Source organism: Pleurodeles waltl, chromosome 5 (assembly GCF_031143425.1).
Source record: "Pleurodeles waltl isolate 20211129_DDA chromosome 5, aPleWal1.hap1.20221129, whole genome shotgun sequence".
Classification (NCBI taxonomy): domain Eukaryota; kingdom Metazoa; phylum Chordata; class Amphibia; order Caudata; family Salamandridae; genus Pleurodeles; species Pleurodeles waltl.
The window spans coordinates 1,807,460,517-1,807,478,622 of NC_090444.1; the positions used below are offsets into that span (position 1 = coordinate 1,807,460,517).

Here is an 18,106-nt window from a genome sequence, read left to right on the forward strand (position 1 = left end):
GCGCGCTACTCACCCGCGCGGGTCTCAAGGCGCTAGGGGAAAGAGGGGGTTACTGCTGCTCGAAAAGCCAGGTCTTTAGGAGTCTCCGGAAAGCGGAGTGGTCCTGGGTGGTCCTGAGGCTGGTGGGGAGGGAGTTCCAGGTCCTGGCCGCCAGGAAGGAGAAAGATCTCCCACCCGCCGTGGAGCGGCAGATGCGAGGGACGGAAGCGAGTGCGAGGCCAGAGGAACGGAGGAGGCGGGTGGGGACGTAGAAGCTGAGGCGTCGGTTGAGGTATTCCGGTCCCTTGTCGTGGAGGGCTTTGTGTGCGTGGGTGAGAAGTCGAAAGGTGATCCTTTTGCTGACTGGGAACCAATGCAGGTGTCTCAGGTGTGCGGAGATGTGGCTGTTACGGGGTACGTCGAGGATGAGGCGGGCCGAGGCGTTTTGAATGCGTTGCAGGCGATTTTGGAGTTTGGCTGTGGTTCCAGCGTAGAGGGTGTTGCCGTAGTCCAGGCGGCTCGTGACGAGGGCGTGGGTCATGGTTTTTCTAGTGTCGGCGGGGATCCAGCGGAAGATCTTGCGGAGCATGCGGAGGGTGAGGAAGCAGACGGAGGACACGGCGTTGACTTGCTTGGTCATGGTGAGAAGAGGGTCCAAGATGAAGCCGAGGTTGCGGGCGTGGTCTGCGGGGGCCGGTGCGGTGCCGAGGGCCGTGGGCCACCAGGAGTCGTCCCAGGCGGACGGGGTGTTGCCGAGGATGAGGACTTCCGTTTTTTCAGAGTTCAGCTTTAGGCGGCTGAGCCTCATCCAATCTGCGACATCCTTCATACCCTCTTGTAGGTTGGTCTTGGCGCTGGCGGGGTCCTTAGTGAGGGAGAGTATAAGTTGGGTGTCGTCGGCATAGGAGGTGATGATGATGTCGTGCTTGCGTACGATGTTGGCGAGGGGGCTCATGTAGACATTGAAGAGTGTCTGGTTGAGTGATGAGCCTTTGGGTACGCCGCAGATGATCTCGGTGGGTACTGAGCGAAACGGAGGGAGGTAAACTCTTTGGGAACGGTTTGAGAGGAAGGAGGCGATCCAGTCCAGGGCCTGGCCTTGGATCCCGGTGGAGCGGAGGCGGGTGATTAGGGTGCGGTGACAGACAGTGTCGAAGGCAGCCGAAAGGTCGAGGAGAATGAGGGCGACTGTTTCACCGTTGTCCATCAGGGTTCTGATGTCGTCTGTGACTGAGATGAGGGCGGTTTCCGTGCTGTGGTTGGTTTGGAATCCGGTTTGTGAAGGGTCGAGCAGGTTGTTGTTTTCCAGGAAGGTGGTCAGCTGTTTTTGACTGTCTTCTCTATTACCTTGGCTGGGAAAGGCAGGAGAGAGATGGGGCGGAAGTTTTTCAGGTCGCTCGGGTCAGCCGTAGGTTTCTTTAGTAGGGCGTTGACTTCGGTGTGTTTCCAGCATTCGGGGAAGGTAGCAGAAGAAAAAGAAGAGTTGATGACGGCCTGGAGGTGCGGGACGATGATGTCGTCAGCTTTGTTAAAGATGAAGTGAGGGCAGGGGTCCGAAGGGGCACCGGAGTGGATAGAGTTCATGGTGGATTTGGTTTCTTCAGTGTTGATGTGGGTCCAGTTGTTGAGGGTGATGGTCGGGGGTGCGGGTTCGGTGGTGTTTGGTTGGGTCTGGTGTCCGAAGCTGTCGTGGAGGTCGCTGATCTTGCGGTGGAAGAAGGTGGCGAGGGATTCGCACAAATCCTGTAAGGGCGTGATGGCGTTGGCGTTGGGGTTGGAGAACTCCTTGACGATGCTGAAGAGTTCTCTGCTGTTGTGGCTGTTTTTGTCCAGTCTGTCGGTGAAAAAGTTCCTTTTAGCAGCGCGGATCAGGTGGTGGTGTTCGCGGGTAGCGTTCTTGAGGGCGGTCATGTTGTCAGCGGTGTGGTCCTTGCGCCAGGCCTTCTCGAGAGCGCGACAAGTTTTCTTTGATTCTTTGAGGGTGTCAGAGAACCAGAGAGGTTTTTTGGTGTTGGTCTGTCGATGCGTGCGTTTGAGGGGAGCAAGGTTGTCTGCGCAGTTGGAGATCCAGTTTGTGAGGCTGAGGGCTGCGTCGTTGGGGTCGGTGGTGAGGGTGGGTTGGTTGGCGGCGAGTGCGGAGAAGAGTTGCTCTTCGGGGATCTTGTTCCACTGTCGACGAGGGATGGGTTGAGTGCGGAGGTGGCGGTGGCGGTTCTCGCGTCGGAATGTGAAGTGGACACAGCTGTGGTCGGTCCAGTGTAGAGCGGAGGTGTGGCTGAAGAAGATGTGTTTGCTGGCGGAGAAGATAGGGTCGAGCGTGTGTCCGGCGATGTGGGTGGCGGTGTTCACCAGTTGTTTGAGGCTGAGGTTGGCGAGGTTGTCGAGCAGGGTGGTGGTGTTGGGGTCGTTGTTTTGTTCCAGATGAAAGTTGAGGTCCCCTAGAAGGATGTAGTCCGGTGAGGCGAGGGCGTGCAGGGAGATGAAGTCGGCGATGGCGTCGCTGAATGGGGCGCGCGGTCCGGGAGGACGGTAGATGAGGGATCCTCTGAGGGTGGTCCTCGGGTCGGTGCGAATCTGAAAATGCAAGTGTTCAGCGGCGAGAGGGGTGTCTTCGGTGGAGGTGGTGACGCTGATGGAGTCTTTGAAGACGATGGCGATACCTCCTCCTACTTGGTTGGCGCGGTCTTTTCTGGAGATCTTGTAGCCTTCGGGGATGGCGGTGGCGATGTCTGGAGCAGAGGAGGCGTTCATCCAGGTCTCCGTGATGAAGGCGACGTCCGGGGATGTGGAGTCCAGGAGGTCCCAGAGTTCAACGGCGTGCTTGTGGACGGAACGAGCGTTGACCAGGATGCACTTGAGGTGGTTGATGGCGCGTGGGCTTGTGGTCGTGGTAGTTGCGTGGTGGAAGATGCGTTTGCAGGAGTTGCAGGCGAAGGGTCCATGGGTGCGTTTGGGGTGAGCTTGGAAGCAGGTGTTGGAGCGTCCTGGGTTGAGGGCGTGGAGGGTGGTGGGGTCGTAGCGGATCAGCGGGTCTTTCGAGAGCTGGGGACCAGGGGTCGTGGCGCTGGGCGCGGGCCAGGCGTGGACGGGCGCAGACGGGCTTGCCTCTGCGCGCCAGCGGCGCGGTCGCACAGCAGCCGCCATATGAGGTAGGAGGGGGGGGAGGGGTCAGCTGGGGGCGAATGGGAGCTGGGGGGCGGGGGCGTGCAGGAGGTCGCGGCGGGAAAGCGCAAGGGAGGGGGGTTTAAGGGTGGAGGGGGGTGAGTGTTAGGAGGTTTAGGAGATTAGGGAGAAAGAGAGGAGTAGGGTTGTGAAGATAGGGGAGGGGGGGTTGTAGAGGTGGGTGAGGGTGAGAGGTAGAGTGAGAGGATAGGAAGATAGGTAATAGAGGGGGTGGCGGGAAGGGGGGGAGAGATAGAGAAATAGATAGAGAAATCGATAGATAGAGAAATCGATAGAAAGAGAAATAGATAGATAGAGAGATAGGTAGATAGGAGGAGGTGGAGAGTGAGGGAGTTAGTGGGATAGAGAGATAGAGAGATAGGTAGATAGGAGGAGTGAGGGAGGTAGATAGCGAACGGGTTAGATAGGGGTGATAGAGAGGGGGGAGGCGAGTGAGGGAGGGGGATGAGGCAGGAGCAGGAGGGCAGGCGCGGGGAGAAGAAGGCAGAAGACAGAAGAGCAGAAGACAGAAGAGCAGAAGACAGAAGAGCAGAAGACCGGAAGAAACAGAAGACCGGAAGAAACAGAAGACCGGAAGAAACAGAAGACCGGAAGAAACAGAAGACCGGAAGAAACAGAAGACCGGAAGAAACAGAAGACCGGAAGAAACAGAAGACCGGAAGAAACAGAAGACCGGAAGAAACAGAAGACCGGAAGAAACATAAGACCAGAAGAACAGAAGAAAGGAAGACCGGAAGAACAGGAGACCAGAAGAACACAGAAGAAGATACAGAAAACGAAGAACAGAAGGCAGAAGACCACAGAAGAAGATGAGGAAGAAGAGAAGAAGAGAGAAGACGGGGAAAAGTAGAGTACAGAAGAAGATTACAGACGAGGAGCGAGGAGGAAGAACAGAGAAGAAGAAAAGGAGCAGGAGAGAGGGTGAGTAGCGCAGGGCAGAGCGAGGGGCTGGGAGGTGGGGGGTACTTACTGTGAGGTGGGTCTCAGGGACTCAGGAACCTGGAGGAGCTGCAGGGGGAGCGACCTACCCTTGGGTAAATAGTAAGTAAATAAAAGTAAATACCGCCCCATGCTCCTAAGTATTTGGACCAAGGAAGAAAGGCCTTCAAGGAACATGCAACATGCAGGTCTATAACCCCAAGGGCCGAAAATAATTACAAACATTCGTCAAGAGACCCTCCATATATTAGCAGGACAGTCCCACCAGATTCTATCATTATAGCAAGAAAGAGAGCAAATGTTCCCATAACATCTTGATCTGCTTCAGACAAAGAGAGCAAAAAGATGGACATAGTGGGAAGAAAATTTTAAAGAGTAGCTGCCACTCAGTGGCGCATTGCCAACTCTAATTATTCTGCTCAACAGGTATGCATATCAGCACTGGGGAGAAGAGGCTGAACTCATGAAACCTTTGCCTTAAAAATACCCAGAGGAGAGCAGCATCCCTCACAGAGGCTGGGAACAATATTGCCAACACTTACTTGAAATCAGCACTAGATGCTGCAGATACAGCAAGTAGACAGACAATGGCGAGGGCCACCCTAAGAACACATGCATGGCTAAGGGGTGTCTGGATTCAAAAGTGAAGTCCAAGCTAATATCATTAACAACCCATTCAGTGGGGAACAACTCTTAGGCAGTACAGCTGATAAAACACTACAACAGCTAAAAAAGGGACAATGAATGAGCAAAGTCAATGAGGGCCTTTCAATTCAGGGAGAACCTGAGAAGAGCGTCCACATCTACTTTGAGACCTTTAGTGAGGGGGAGTTTCCAGAGCACAACCTCACATCAAGGGTTTCAGGGTACAAGCCAATTGCAAACACCAGTGCAACAATGGCAGTACAAGCCAACACCACAGCAGCTCTTTAGGGGACGAGCAAGAGGGAGACCGCAGCCACAAAGGGGACCAGCGGCTCCATCCATCAAGTGACTCAACAAAACAGTGTTCCCTCAAACACACAACACCTGTGAGAGGGAGGATAAAGGACTTCTTCCAATATTGGGAGAAGGTAAGATCTGATAAATGGATACTCAACATCAAACAATTTGGCTATTGCATAGAACTGATCAAAAAACCACCAGTGAAAGAGCTAAATGAAGTGGTCACACAAAAGAAGAAAATATCAGCTTACTACAAGAAGTACATGAATTGCTTCAAAAGGAGCCAAAGAGGACACTGACCACAGAAACTATTAAACATATTTCTTAATACCAAAGCAAGATGGATCTCTTTGTCAAATACTAGACCTCTGTTACTTAAAAAATTCATAAAAAACAGGAACATTCAAAAGGACAATGCTGGCTGGAGGGTGTCCTATTACAGCTAGAAGGAGATCATATGGCAACAATACATATAAAAGATGCATATCTCCACCTTCCAATGAACCACAGGTACAAGAAATACTTGTGTTTTGTGTATATGGAGAACACTATCAACTTAAAGCGCTAGTGTTTGGAATAAACACAAAAGGATGATGGATGGAGTGTTGAAATCTTTCAAACACACACCCCCAGTTACAGATCTGGGTTTAATCCATTGTTCTTTTGCTCACCATGTCACCCCAGTTTGGACGCAGCCATATGCAAATCAGTCTTGACCCTTTTCCCCTTGGGAACAGCCAAGCCCAAACTGCCAAGCCAGGTCCCCCAAAAGATAATTTGTTACCGAAGGTAAATAACTTGTTCAATGGGAAGACCATTCTCAGAACCAACTCCCACAGTAACGATTACCACAGATGCCTCACATATGGGTTGGGGAGCTCATATGGGGAGACTCGAAATCAAAGGGATTTGGAGAGAACAGGAAGCAGTTCAACATATAACTGTACTAGAACTAAAGACGGTGTTCTTAGCTTTAAAAGCCTTTCAGAAACGGCGCTGGGGAAAGTCCTTACTAATTCAAACAAACAATAAAACAGCAATGTTATATCTCAAGAAACAGGGTGGACAAAATCCTTTGTACTGTCAAAGCTAGTGCAAAAGATCTAGAGGTGGGCCATCCAAAAATGGATAAACATAACATCAATTCATCTTCCAGGGATGGAGAATGTGGAAGCAGACAGGCTGAGCTGACAAGCATCCTCCTCGCATGAGTGGGAACTCAATCAAACAGTACTCAAAAAGATATTCAGGCAATGGGGAAATAGAAATAGATCTGTTTGCAGCACCAGAGAATGCAAAATGTCAGTTCTGTGCACCCAACCATCCACGCCCCCAATCCCTGGGTAATTCTCTGTGAATAGACTGGTGAGGGATATTTGCTTACCCTTTCCCCTGATCCCACCATTACATGAAGTAATCAACAAATGTAGGCAGTCCCCAATGACACTGATATTCATCGCCCCACAGTGGGCAAGACAAACATGGTTCTCTGACCTAATAGAAATATCCAAAAGCAAGATTCAGAGGCTACCAGGTCTGCAAGATCTCTCCATGCAAGGGGGAGAGTTCTCCATCCAGAGCCAAAAACACTGAGTCTATCAGCCTCGCTCCTAAGGGCATAGGGTTTGGACATCTAGGTCTATCAGAGAACACAATGGCAGTTCTCAAAGAAGCAAGACCAACAGCAAGAAAATGCTGTACAGCCAAATGCGAAAGATACTCAAGGTGGTGCCAAAAATGTGGTTTATTACAAGACAACACAAAGGATACAACAGCCCTGTGATATCTTACACACCGGCTAGACAGCAAACTGAATTATGCTTCATTGAAGGTCATCTGGCAGCGATAGTGGCCTACCCAAGACTTCATATAAGAAGATGCTTCTTTGCAACTCCAGCGATCAAAATATTCCTCTAAGGAGCTAAAAGAATAGCACCTCCAAGGAGGGTGCCAGATCCAATATGGAACTTAAACCTAGTGTTAACACAGCTGATGAGAAAACACTTTGAGCCACTTCACCATTAATTCTAAAATATGACCATGTTAAAAACAGCTTTCCTTATTGCAATGACATCCCTTCGCGGAGTAAGTGAACTGCTGTATTCCCAATCCAAGAGCCATACAAGCAAAAACAGAAAGACAGGATAGTCATGAGGACAGACCCTTATTTCCTACCAAAGGTTATATAATTTGTTCGATGGCATCTGTCGCTGTAGATACACATGGTATGCATGAGCTCGCCATCTGGTGTTGGGTCGGAGTGTTACAAGTTGTTTTTCTTCGAAGAAGTGTTTTCGAGTCACGGGACCGAGTGACTCCTCCTTCTGTGCTCATTGCGCATGGGCGTCGACTCCATCTTCGATTGTTTTCTTTCCGCCATCGGGTTCGGACGTGTTCCTGTCGCTCCGGGTTTCGGAACGGAAAGATAGCTGAAAACGGAAGATTTTCGACGGTATCGTTGCGATCCGGTTCGAGATAGACACATACGACGACGCGTTGAACATCGAAGCGCTTCGGTGCCCTTCGGGGTAGATTTCGGCACCCAGTCGGGGCCTAGTCGGCCCGACCGCGTGGAGAACAACGCCGATGGAACGGACCCCGTTTCGATTCTGCCCCGAATGCCACAACAAATATCCTTATACGGACCTACACTCGGTCTGTAACCTGTGCCTGTCACCCGAGCACAGCGAAGAATCCTGTGAGGCCTGTCGGGCGTTCCGGTCCCGAAAAACTCTGCGCGACCGTCGAGCGAGAAGACTGCAGATGGCGTCCACGCCAAAGGAGCGTCGACAGTTTGAGACAGAAGAGGAACAGGAGGAATCCTTTTCCATCCAGGATTCAGACTCCGACGAGCTAGACTCTACAAAAAATGTGAGTAAGACGTCGAGATCAGAACTTAAAAAAGGAAAGAAGGCCCAGGGGACGCCACCGCCAACCGGCCATGGCTCCACCCAAATTCTTGGTGACCAACAATCAGCACCGAAAAAGGCCCATTCAGTGTCGAGATCGTCCGACTTCGGTCGAGACACCGGCACGCAGCCTCCTCGGGACCGAGAGAGGGCTAAACAGAAGCATCGACACCGAGAGTTCGGTGTCGACACGGATCGACGCTGAGACAGTGGCGCCGAAGACCATAGAGGCCAAGAATTTTCGGCACAGAAAAAGAGGAAGGTTACCTCGGAGCCGAAAAAACAATCAACAGGGTTTTCAGAGCCGAAAAAAGCGACATCAGACCCTGTTTCAGGCTCCTATACTGAAGAGCATTCTATGTCTTCACAAATGAAGAAACATAGATTTGAACAAGAACTGCACTCCACTGACGTGGATCACACGCAAAAGCGTATCTTTATTCAGCAGGGGACTGGGAAGATCAGTACCCTTCCACCTGTCAAACGAAAGAGAACGCTTCAGTTTACTCCTCAGCAACAAACAGCACAAAAGGTAACACCTCCTCCCTCGCCTCCACCTGTAACTCCGGCTTCGCCAACTTACACCCCGTCACATTCGCCAGCTCACACTGCCATGAGCCACGATGACCAAGATCAGGATGCGTGGGACTTGTACGACGCACCAGTGTCTGATAACAGCCCAGACACATACCCAACTAGGCCATCACCACCGGAAGACAGCACAGCCTACTCACAAGTGGTGGCTAGAGCAGCACTATTCCATAATGTGGAACTACACTCGGAACAAGTAGAGGATGATTTTTTATTTAACACCCTCTCTTCAACCCACAGCTCCTACCAAAGCCTGCCAATGCTCCCAGGCATGCTACGCCATGCAAAGGACATTTTCAAGGAGCCAGTTAAAAGTAGGGCAGTGACGCCTAGGGTGGACAAAAAGTATAAGGCGCCTCCTACGGACCCTGTATTCATCACCTCTCAGCTGCCACCAGATTCTGTGGTGGTAGGGGCTGCCAGAAAACGGGCAAATTCACACACTTCTGGGGATGCACCTCCCCCAGATAAAGAAAGCAGGAAGTTCGATGCAGCTGGGAAGAGGGTGGCTGTCCAAGCAGCAAACCAGTGGCGCATCGCAAATTCACAAGCGCTGCTAGCGCGATACGACAGAGCCCACTGGGATGAGATGCAGCATCTCATTGAACATCTCCCAAAAGATCTGCAAAAAAGATCAAAACAGGTTGTTGAGGAGGGTCAAAACATTTCCAACAATCAAATACGCTCCTCCATGGATGCAGCAGACACGGCCGCAAGGACCATTAATACGTCGGTTACCATCCGTAGGCACGCATGGCTCAGAACGTCTGGATTCAAGCCAGAAATTCAGCAGGCAGTGCTTAACATGCCAGTAAACGAAAAACTTCTGTTCGGTCCGGAGGTCGACACAGCCATAGAAAAGCTCAAGAAGGACACTGACACTGCCAAGGCCATGGGCGCACTCTACTCCCCGCAGAGCAGAGGATCTTATAACACCTTCCGCAAAACACCTTTTAGAGGAGGGTTTCGGGGTCAGGCCACACAAGCTAGCACCTCACAGTCCGCACCGCCCACCTACCAGGGACAGTACAGGGGAGGTTTTCGGGGCCAGTATAGAGGGGGGCAATTCCCTAGGAATAGAGGAAGATTTCAAAGCCCCAAAACCACTACCAACAAGCAGTGACTCACACGTCACTCACCCCTCCCACACAACACCAGTGGGGGGGAGGATACGTCAATATTACGAAGCATGGGACAAAATAACTACAGACACATGGGTCCTAGCAATTATCCAACATGGTTATTGCATAGAATTCATGCAATTCCCTCCAGACATACCACCAAAATCACAAAATTTATCAAAATACCATTCACAGCTTCTAGAGATAGAAGTTCAAGCACTACTGCAAAAAAATGCAATAGAATTAGTACCAAGCACACAAATAAACACAGGAGTTTATTCACTGTACTTCTTGATACCAAAAAAGGACGAAACACTGAGACCAATTCTAGACCTCAGGGTAGTAAACACATTCATCAAATCAGACCACTTTCACATGGTCACACTACAAGAAGTGTTACCATTGCTCAAAAAACACAACTACATGACAACCCTAGACCTCAAGGACGCATATTTCCATATACCAATACATCAATCACACAGGAAATATCTAAGGTTTGTATTCAAAGGAATACATTACCAATTCAAAGTATTGCCTTTTGGTTTAACAACCGCTCCAAGAGTATTCACAAAATGCCTAGCAGTAGTCGCTGCACACATCAGAAGGCAGCAAATACATGTGTTCCCGTATCTAGACGACTGGCTAATCAAAACCAGTTCGCTCACACAATGCTCAAACCACACAAATCAAGTCATACAAACCCTCTACAAACTAGGGTTCACCGTCAACTTTGCAAAATCAAACATTCTGCCAAGCAAAGTACAGCAATATCTAGGAGCCATAATTGACACGACAAAAGGAGTAGCAACGCCAACTCCACAAAGGATCCACAATTTCAACAGGGTCATTCAACACATGTCTCCAAACCAAACAATACAAGCAAGAACAATACTACAGCTCCTAGGCATGATGTCCTCATGCATAGCCATTGTCCCAAACGCAAAACTGCACATGAGGCCCTTACAACAGTGCCTAGCCTCACAGTGGTCTCAAGCACAGGGTCACCTTCTAGATCTGGTGTTGCTAGACCGCCAAACTTACCTCTCGCTTCTATGGTGGAACAGTATAAATTTAAACATAGGGCGGCCTTTCCAAGACCCAGTGCCACAGTACGTAATAACAACAGATGCTTCCATGACAGGGTGGGGAGCACATCTCAATCAACACAACATAAGAGGACAATGGAACATACATCAAACAAAACTGCATATAAATCATCTAGAATTATTAGCAGTTTTTCAAGCACTAAAAGCTTTCCAACCAATCATAACCCACAAATACATCCTTGTCAAAACAGACAACATGACAACGATGTATTATCTAAACAAACAAGGAGGAACACATTCAACGCAGTTAAGCTTGTTAGCTCAAAAAATATGGAAGTGGGCAATCCACCATCAAATTGGTCTAATAGCACAGTTTATTCCGGGGATCCAGAATCAGCTGGCAGACAATCTCTCTCGAGATCACCAGCAAGTCCACGAATGGGAAATCCACCCACAGATTCTGAACACCTACTTCACACTCTGGGGAACACCACAAATAGACTTATTTGCAACAAAAGAGAACGCAAAATGCCAAAACTTCGCGTCCAGATACCCACACAAGCAATCCCAAGGCAATGCCCTATGGATGAACTGGTCAGGAATATTTGCTTACGCTTTTCCTCCTCTCCCTCTCCTTCCTTACCTAGTAAACAAATTGAGTCAAAACAAACTCAAACTCATTTTAATAGCACCAACGTGGGCAAGACAACCCTGGTACACAACACTGCTAGATCTGTCTGTAGTACCACCCATCAAACTGCCCAACAAACCAGATCTGTTAACGCAACACAACCAACAGATCAGACACCCGGACCCAGCATCGCTGAATCTAGCAATCTGGCTCCTGAAATCCTAGAATTCGGACACTTACAACTTAGCCAAGAGTGTATGGAAGTCATAAAGCAGGCCAGAAGGCCATCCACTAGACACTGCTACGCAAGTAAGTGGAAAAGATTTGTTTGGTACTGCCATCATAATCAGATACAACCACTAGACGCAACTCCAAAACATATAGTAAATTACTTGCTCCATTTACAAAAAGCAAAGCTAGCCTTCTCTTCTATTAAAATACACCTTGCAGCAATATCTGCATACCTGCAAACTACATATTCAACTTCCTTGTATAGGATACCAGTTATCAAAGCATTCATAGAAGGGCTTAAAAGAATTATACCACCAAGAACACCACCTGTTCCTTCATGGAACCTAAACGTGGTTCTAACAAGACTCATGGGCCCACCTTTCGAACCCATGCACTCTTGCGGAATACAATTCCTAACCTGGAAAGTTGCCTTTCTCATCGCCATTACATCTCTAAGAAGAGTAAGTGAAATTCAAGCGTTCACAACACAAGAGCCTTTTATACAAATACATAAAAATAAGGTCGTCCTACGACCTAATCCAAAATTTTTACCCAAAGTTATTTCACCATTCCATCTAAATCAAACGGTAGAACTACCAGTCTTTTTCCCACAGCCAGATTCTGTGGCTGAAAGAGCACTACATACATTAGATGTCAAAAGAGCATTAATGTACTACATTGACAGAACAAAAAACATCAGAAAAACTAAACAGCTATTTATTGCATTCCAAAAACCTCATGCAGGTAACCCAATATCAAAACAAGGTATAGCCAGATGGATAGTTAAATGCATCCAAATCTGCTACCTTAAAGCAAAAAGACAACTGCCCATTACTCCCAGGGCACATTCAACAAGGAAAAAAGGTGCTTCAATGGCCTTTTTAGGAAACATCCCAATGCAGGAAATATATGTAAGGCAGCCACTTGGTCTACGCCTCACACATTCACCAAACACTACTGTATAGATGTGCTATCCGCACAACAAGCTACAGTAGGTCAAGCTGTATTAAGAACTCTATTTCAGACAACTTCTACTCCTACAGGCTAAACCACCGCTTATGGGGAACTAACTGCTTACTAGTCTATGCATACCATGTGTATCTACAGCGACAGATGCCATCGAACTGAAAATGTCACTTACCCAGTGTACATCTGTTCGTGGCATCAGTCGCTGAGATTCACATGGACCCACCCACCTCCCCGGAAGCCTGTAGCAGTTCAGAAGTTACCTTCAATTTGGTACATTTGTATATATATTATTTAATCCTTTAATGGGTACATACATTTTTCATTGCGCGGGCACTATTACTATAGTACAACTCCTACCTCACCCTCTGCGGGGAAAACAATCGAAGATGGAGTCGACGCCCATGCGCAATGAGCACAGAAGGAGGAGTCACTCGGTCCCGTGACTCGAAAACACTTCTTCGAAGAAAAACAACTTGTAACACTCCGACCCAACACCAGATGGCGAGCTCATGCATACCATGTGAATCTCAGCTACTGATGCCACGAACAGATGTACACTGGGTAAGTGACATTTTCATTTTCATATACAGGGAGTGCAGAATTATTAGGCAAATGAGTATTTTGACCACATCATCCTCTTTATGCATGTTGTCTTACTCCAAGCTGTATAGGCTCGAAAGCCTACTACCAATTAAGCATATTAGGTGATGTGCATCTCTGTAATGAGAAGGGGTGTGGTCTAATGACATCAACACCCTATATCAGGTGTGCATAATTATTAGGCAACTTCCTTTCCTTTGGCAAAATGGGTCAAAAGAAGGACTTGACAGGCTCAGAAAAGTCAAAAATAGTGAGATATCTTGCAGAGGGATGCAGCACTCTTAAAATTGCAAAGCTTCTGAAGCGTGATCATCGAACAATCAAGCGTTTCATTCAAAATAGTCAACAGGGTCGCAAGAAGCGTGTGGAAAAACCAAGGCGCAAAATAACTGCCCATGAACTGAGAAAAGTCAAGCGTGCAGCTGCCACGATGCCACTTGCCACCAGTTTGGCCATATTTCAGAGCTGCAACATCACTGGAGTGCCCAAAAGCACAAGGTGTGCAATACTCAGAGACATGACCAAGGTAAGAAAGGCTGAAAGACGACCACCACTGAACAAGACACACAAGCTGAAACGTCAAGACTGGGCCAAGAAATATCTCAAGACTGATTTTTCTAAGGTTTTATGGACTGATGAAATGAGAGTGAGTCTTGATGGGCCAGATGGATGGTCCCGTGGCTGGATTGGTAAAGGGCAGAGAGCTCCAGTCCGACTCAGACGCCAGCAAGGTGGAGGTGGAGTACTGGTTTGGGCTGGTATCATCAAAGATGAGCTTGTGGGGCCTTTTCGGGTTGAGGATGGAGTCAAGCTCAACTCCCAGTCCTACTGCCAGTTCCTGGAAGACACCTTCTTCAAGCAGTGGTACAGGAAGAAGTCTGCATCCTTCAAGAAAAACATGATTTTCATGCAGGACAATGCTCCATCACACGCGTCCAAGTACTCCACAGCGTGGCTGGCAAGAAAGGGTATAAAAGAAGGAAATCTAATGACATGGCCTCCTTGTTCACCTGATCTGAACCCCATTGAGAACCTGTGGTCCATCATCAAATGTGAGATTTACAAGGAGGGAAAACAGTACACCTCTCTGAACAGTGTCTGGGAGGCTGTGGTTGCAGCTGCACGCAATGTTGATGGTGAACAGATCAAAACACTGACAGAATCCATGGATGGCAGGCTTTTGAGTGTCCTTGCAAAGAAAGGTGGCTATATTGGTCACTGATTTGTTTTTGTTTTGTTTTTGAATGTCAGAAATGTATATTTGTGAATGTTGAGATGTTATATTGGTTTCACTGGTAATAATAAATAATTGAAATGGGTATATATTTTTTTTTGTTAAGTTGCCTAATAATTATGCACAGTGATAGTCACCTGCACACACAGATATCCCCCTAACATAGCTAAAACTAAAAACAAACTAAAAACTACTTCCAAAAATATTCAGTTTTGATATTAATGAGTTTTGTGGGTTCATTGAGAACATGGTTGTTGTTCAATAATAAAATTAATCCTCAAAAATACAACTTGCCTAATAATTCTGCACTCCCTGTATATCAGTCGGTTCAAATACCAGGTTTCTTCCAAGAACTAAAAACTCAAGCAGAACAAGGAAGCTCAAGTGGGACAGAGAACATTGAAGCATTTACTTACAAGCTCAAATTCATCTTCACCCCAGCCACCACAAGGATAAAAAACCTCTACAAAAACAATGTACAACATGTGAATCCAGAAAAGATTCACACTGTAAAACTAAATTGTTTCATACCTTTAGCAGTAGTTTTTCAGTTGGAAGAATTTTCTGGATTCACAAGCGACCCACCCACCTTCCCAGAAAATGGAGCAACGATAAAAATACATAAAGTGAATCTGAAGATGGCCACCATGCGTGGAACCTTTCGTGGAGGGTGTATGATGTCAAGAGAGGCTGGATCAGACACCAAATGGTGGACTGTTGACACCAGAAAAAAAGAAAACCAAGAGGAAGAAGTACTACTATAAAGGAGAATTCCAGACCCAACCACTAGATGATGGAATAATGCACAGCATGAGAATCCAGAACATTCTTCAAACTGCAAAACTACTCCTACAGGTAAGAAACCATTTAGTTTCAGCAGTTTCTCATGTTGGTTGGAGGCATGCACTCGTATATCTTCTTTAGAGTTTTCAGATAGGCCTTACGAACAGTCTCATTACTATGTTGGTTGTGTGCTCTTTGATTGGCTTCCAATATGGTGTCAACCCATGGTTTGTCTTGGCTGTCCTGGTACTTCCTCATCCAGCCTTCCAATGTTTAATGAGATCTTCCTCACGGTTCAGCAGAACTAAAGATGTTGGTGTGACAGCCCTTGGGCAGGGCCATGTTCCTGAAAGAAATCAAATAGTTTCTTTCAGAGCTTGAGTTTGGTTATCAGTCAGTCCAGTGGTAGGATCCAGTTTTGCTTCAATGATCTTCCAGTGGAGTGAAAAGAGCCAGATGGGGGAACACAAAATAGTGCCATACTGAGCGCAGTTCGGTTTAGTATCTATACGTAAAAGGACTACACTGAAAACTGAGGCCACTGTAATAGCCAGCAGGAGGCAACTAGAAGCAGAGCCTAAGCCATGTTCCTTTGTGAAAAGCCAACATCTGGCCATAAATTGGCTGAGACTCAGGCCTGCATGAAGTAGTGGATAATTACTACTGGTGCCTCGGTGCAGTAGGGGACAGCAGCTGGTGGTGTCTGCGCGCAGCGGTGGACAGCGGCTGGTGGTGTCTGCATGCAGCGGTGGACAGTGGCTTGTGGTGCCTGCATGCAGTAGCGGATGTTGGGTGGTAGTGCCTCCTTGCATGCATTGGTGGAAGGAGATGACTGCAGAATATCACTGGAATGCTACAGAAGTATATAAAAAAGTGTAGTTTCCATGCTCATAAAGTGCCCATCCTTCTCATTCATGGTCCTCTTTAGATAACCAGTGCCTTTGACATGGAAGCTGTAACGTTCAAGAAGTTGGTGAAGGGTCACGCATACTCCGTCACTGCTCTCAAAGAGGTGAGTTTCTTTTCATCAGATAATGTTAATGTCAGTGGAATGCTGCAGATCACTTTTTTAAATGTCAATTTCTGTTCTCTTGGCCTGTGTTAGGTGAATTACAGAGGTTGCGCTGAGCAGCTCATACGCATCCGGAACCCCTGGGGTCAAGTGGAGTGGACTGGTGCCTGGAGTGACAAGTGAGTGACCGTCTTATTGCAGATGTCCAAAAACATGGAATGAATGCAACAAGGGAATCCTGTATCTACTGAGAAAATTTACTCTGCCCCAGTCCCCATAGAGCAAGCGAGCACAGCCGCTTGGAAGCTCATTTTATCTCAGTTCCAACTGGTATGCACAGACCTCCGGTCCATGAACCAGTGCAGACTGGTTTATGCAAGGAAGGCACCAGATGCGCCCTTCAAAGCATACCAGTGGCTTGGGTAGGCTACCCCTCTCAAGCCATGTTACACCTATTTCCAAAGGAAGAGGGTGTTGCCTCCCACTCTCAAAGGAAATCCTTTGTTCAGCCTTCTTGGGCTTGAACTAGTTAAGCAGCACAAGGGCAGAAACCTGTCTGTAGGATGGCAGCAACGTGGACTGCCCAGGAAAACCCTGCAAAGCTGAGGGTCCTCCAAGGAGCCCTCATCGTGCATGGAATCATACAGCCAAATAGTGGCAACATTATTGGGGTATGATTTTAACATGTTTGATACCAAACATGCCCAGGTTTGGAGTTACCATTATGTAGCTGGACATAGGTACTGTCCCGCACAAGGGTGAAATGGCTTCACGCACAAAAGTCACGGGGATTGAAGCTGGGGTGCCCTCACACACATGCAGTTGCACCCTGCCCTCTGGGCTAGGATGGCCTGTCATAGGGGTGACTTACAGTGACCTGGTGCAGTGAACTGAAGTGAAAGGGTGCATGCACCTTTTCACGCAGGCTGCAAAGGCAGGCCTGCAGACTCATTTTACATTGGCCCCTATGAGTGGCATAATACATGCTGCAGCCCATGGGGATCCTCTGGTGCCCCAAGGTCCTGGGTACCTAGGTACCATGTTTGAGGGACTTACATGGGGGGCACCAGTATGCCAACTGTGGGGTGTATAAAGTCAGGAGCAATCACATTTGGAGGGAGAGAGCACAGTCACTGCGGTCCTGGTTAGCAGAATCCCAGTGGACACAGTTAAAACACACACTGACAGCAGGCAAAAAGTGGGGGTAACAATGCCAAAAAGAGGGTACTTTCCTACAGTCATGGGGTGGTCAAAATGAACTACAACCTCTTACTATAGTGTCTGCTTTCTTACTGCCTCTGCTCTCTGTCACAGCTCACCTGAGTGGAATGAAGTGGACCCCGAAGAAAAAGAAGAATTTTATGTGAAAATGGAGGATGGAGAGTTCTGGTAAGAGAAGGCAGCCAAGTCATGAGTACCGTTAAAGAAACACACCTCATTTGTCTTATTGACTGGTTAGAAATGACTGCCTCGCCCTGGTGCTACCCTGTTAACCCACACAGGCTGTTGGAGATCTCTTTCCTAGGGATGTTTCTCTCATATTGAAAAGGATTATAAAATGTTTTTCTCCTTAATGCAAGTTAATAAAGAAGTATTAAAGGTTTCTGAAAGTTTATGCAACTCCTACATTGGTAATTCAATGCAACAAATGTATTAAACAGCTGAGAATCCACATGCATCTCATATAAAGAACATAGAGAGCTCTGCAAACATATAGCAGCACCTCCCAGGTGCTCAATTTCACCAGATGATTGGCAATGTCACTATTCTTTTTTTTTTTTTATAAAGAGTTTTTATTGGTTTTGCAATTGAATAAAATAGTACAAAACAAGCCAAACAATTTAATACAAAAATAACAAGGCGCCAACGGGCACCAAACAGTGGTCAAATCCAATGCCTCGGTCAACACCCTAAATGAATAGATTGTACAAGT

At 47.7% G+C, this 18,106-nt stretch overlaps 1 protein-coding gene across 1 annotated transcript in view; it reads left to right on the plus strand.

Moving 5' to 3' along the window:
• Positions 1-18,106, plus strand: part of LOC138296826 (calpain-1 catalytic subunit-like) — a 457,633-nt gene that overhangs the window by 323,980 nt on the left and 115,547 nt on the right. The window contains exons 7-9 of the mRNA XM_069236287.1: positions 16,090-16,173; positions 16,267-16,352; positions 17,488-17,562. Of these exons, the coding sequence (XP_069092388.1) occupies positions 16,090-16,173; positions 16,267-16,352; positions 17,488-17,562 (245 nt within the window). The remainder of the gene's footprint in view (positions 1-16,089; positions 16,174-16,266; positions 16,353-17,487; positions 17,563-18,106) is intronic.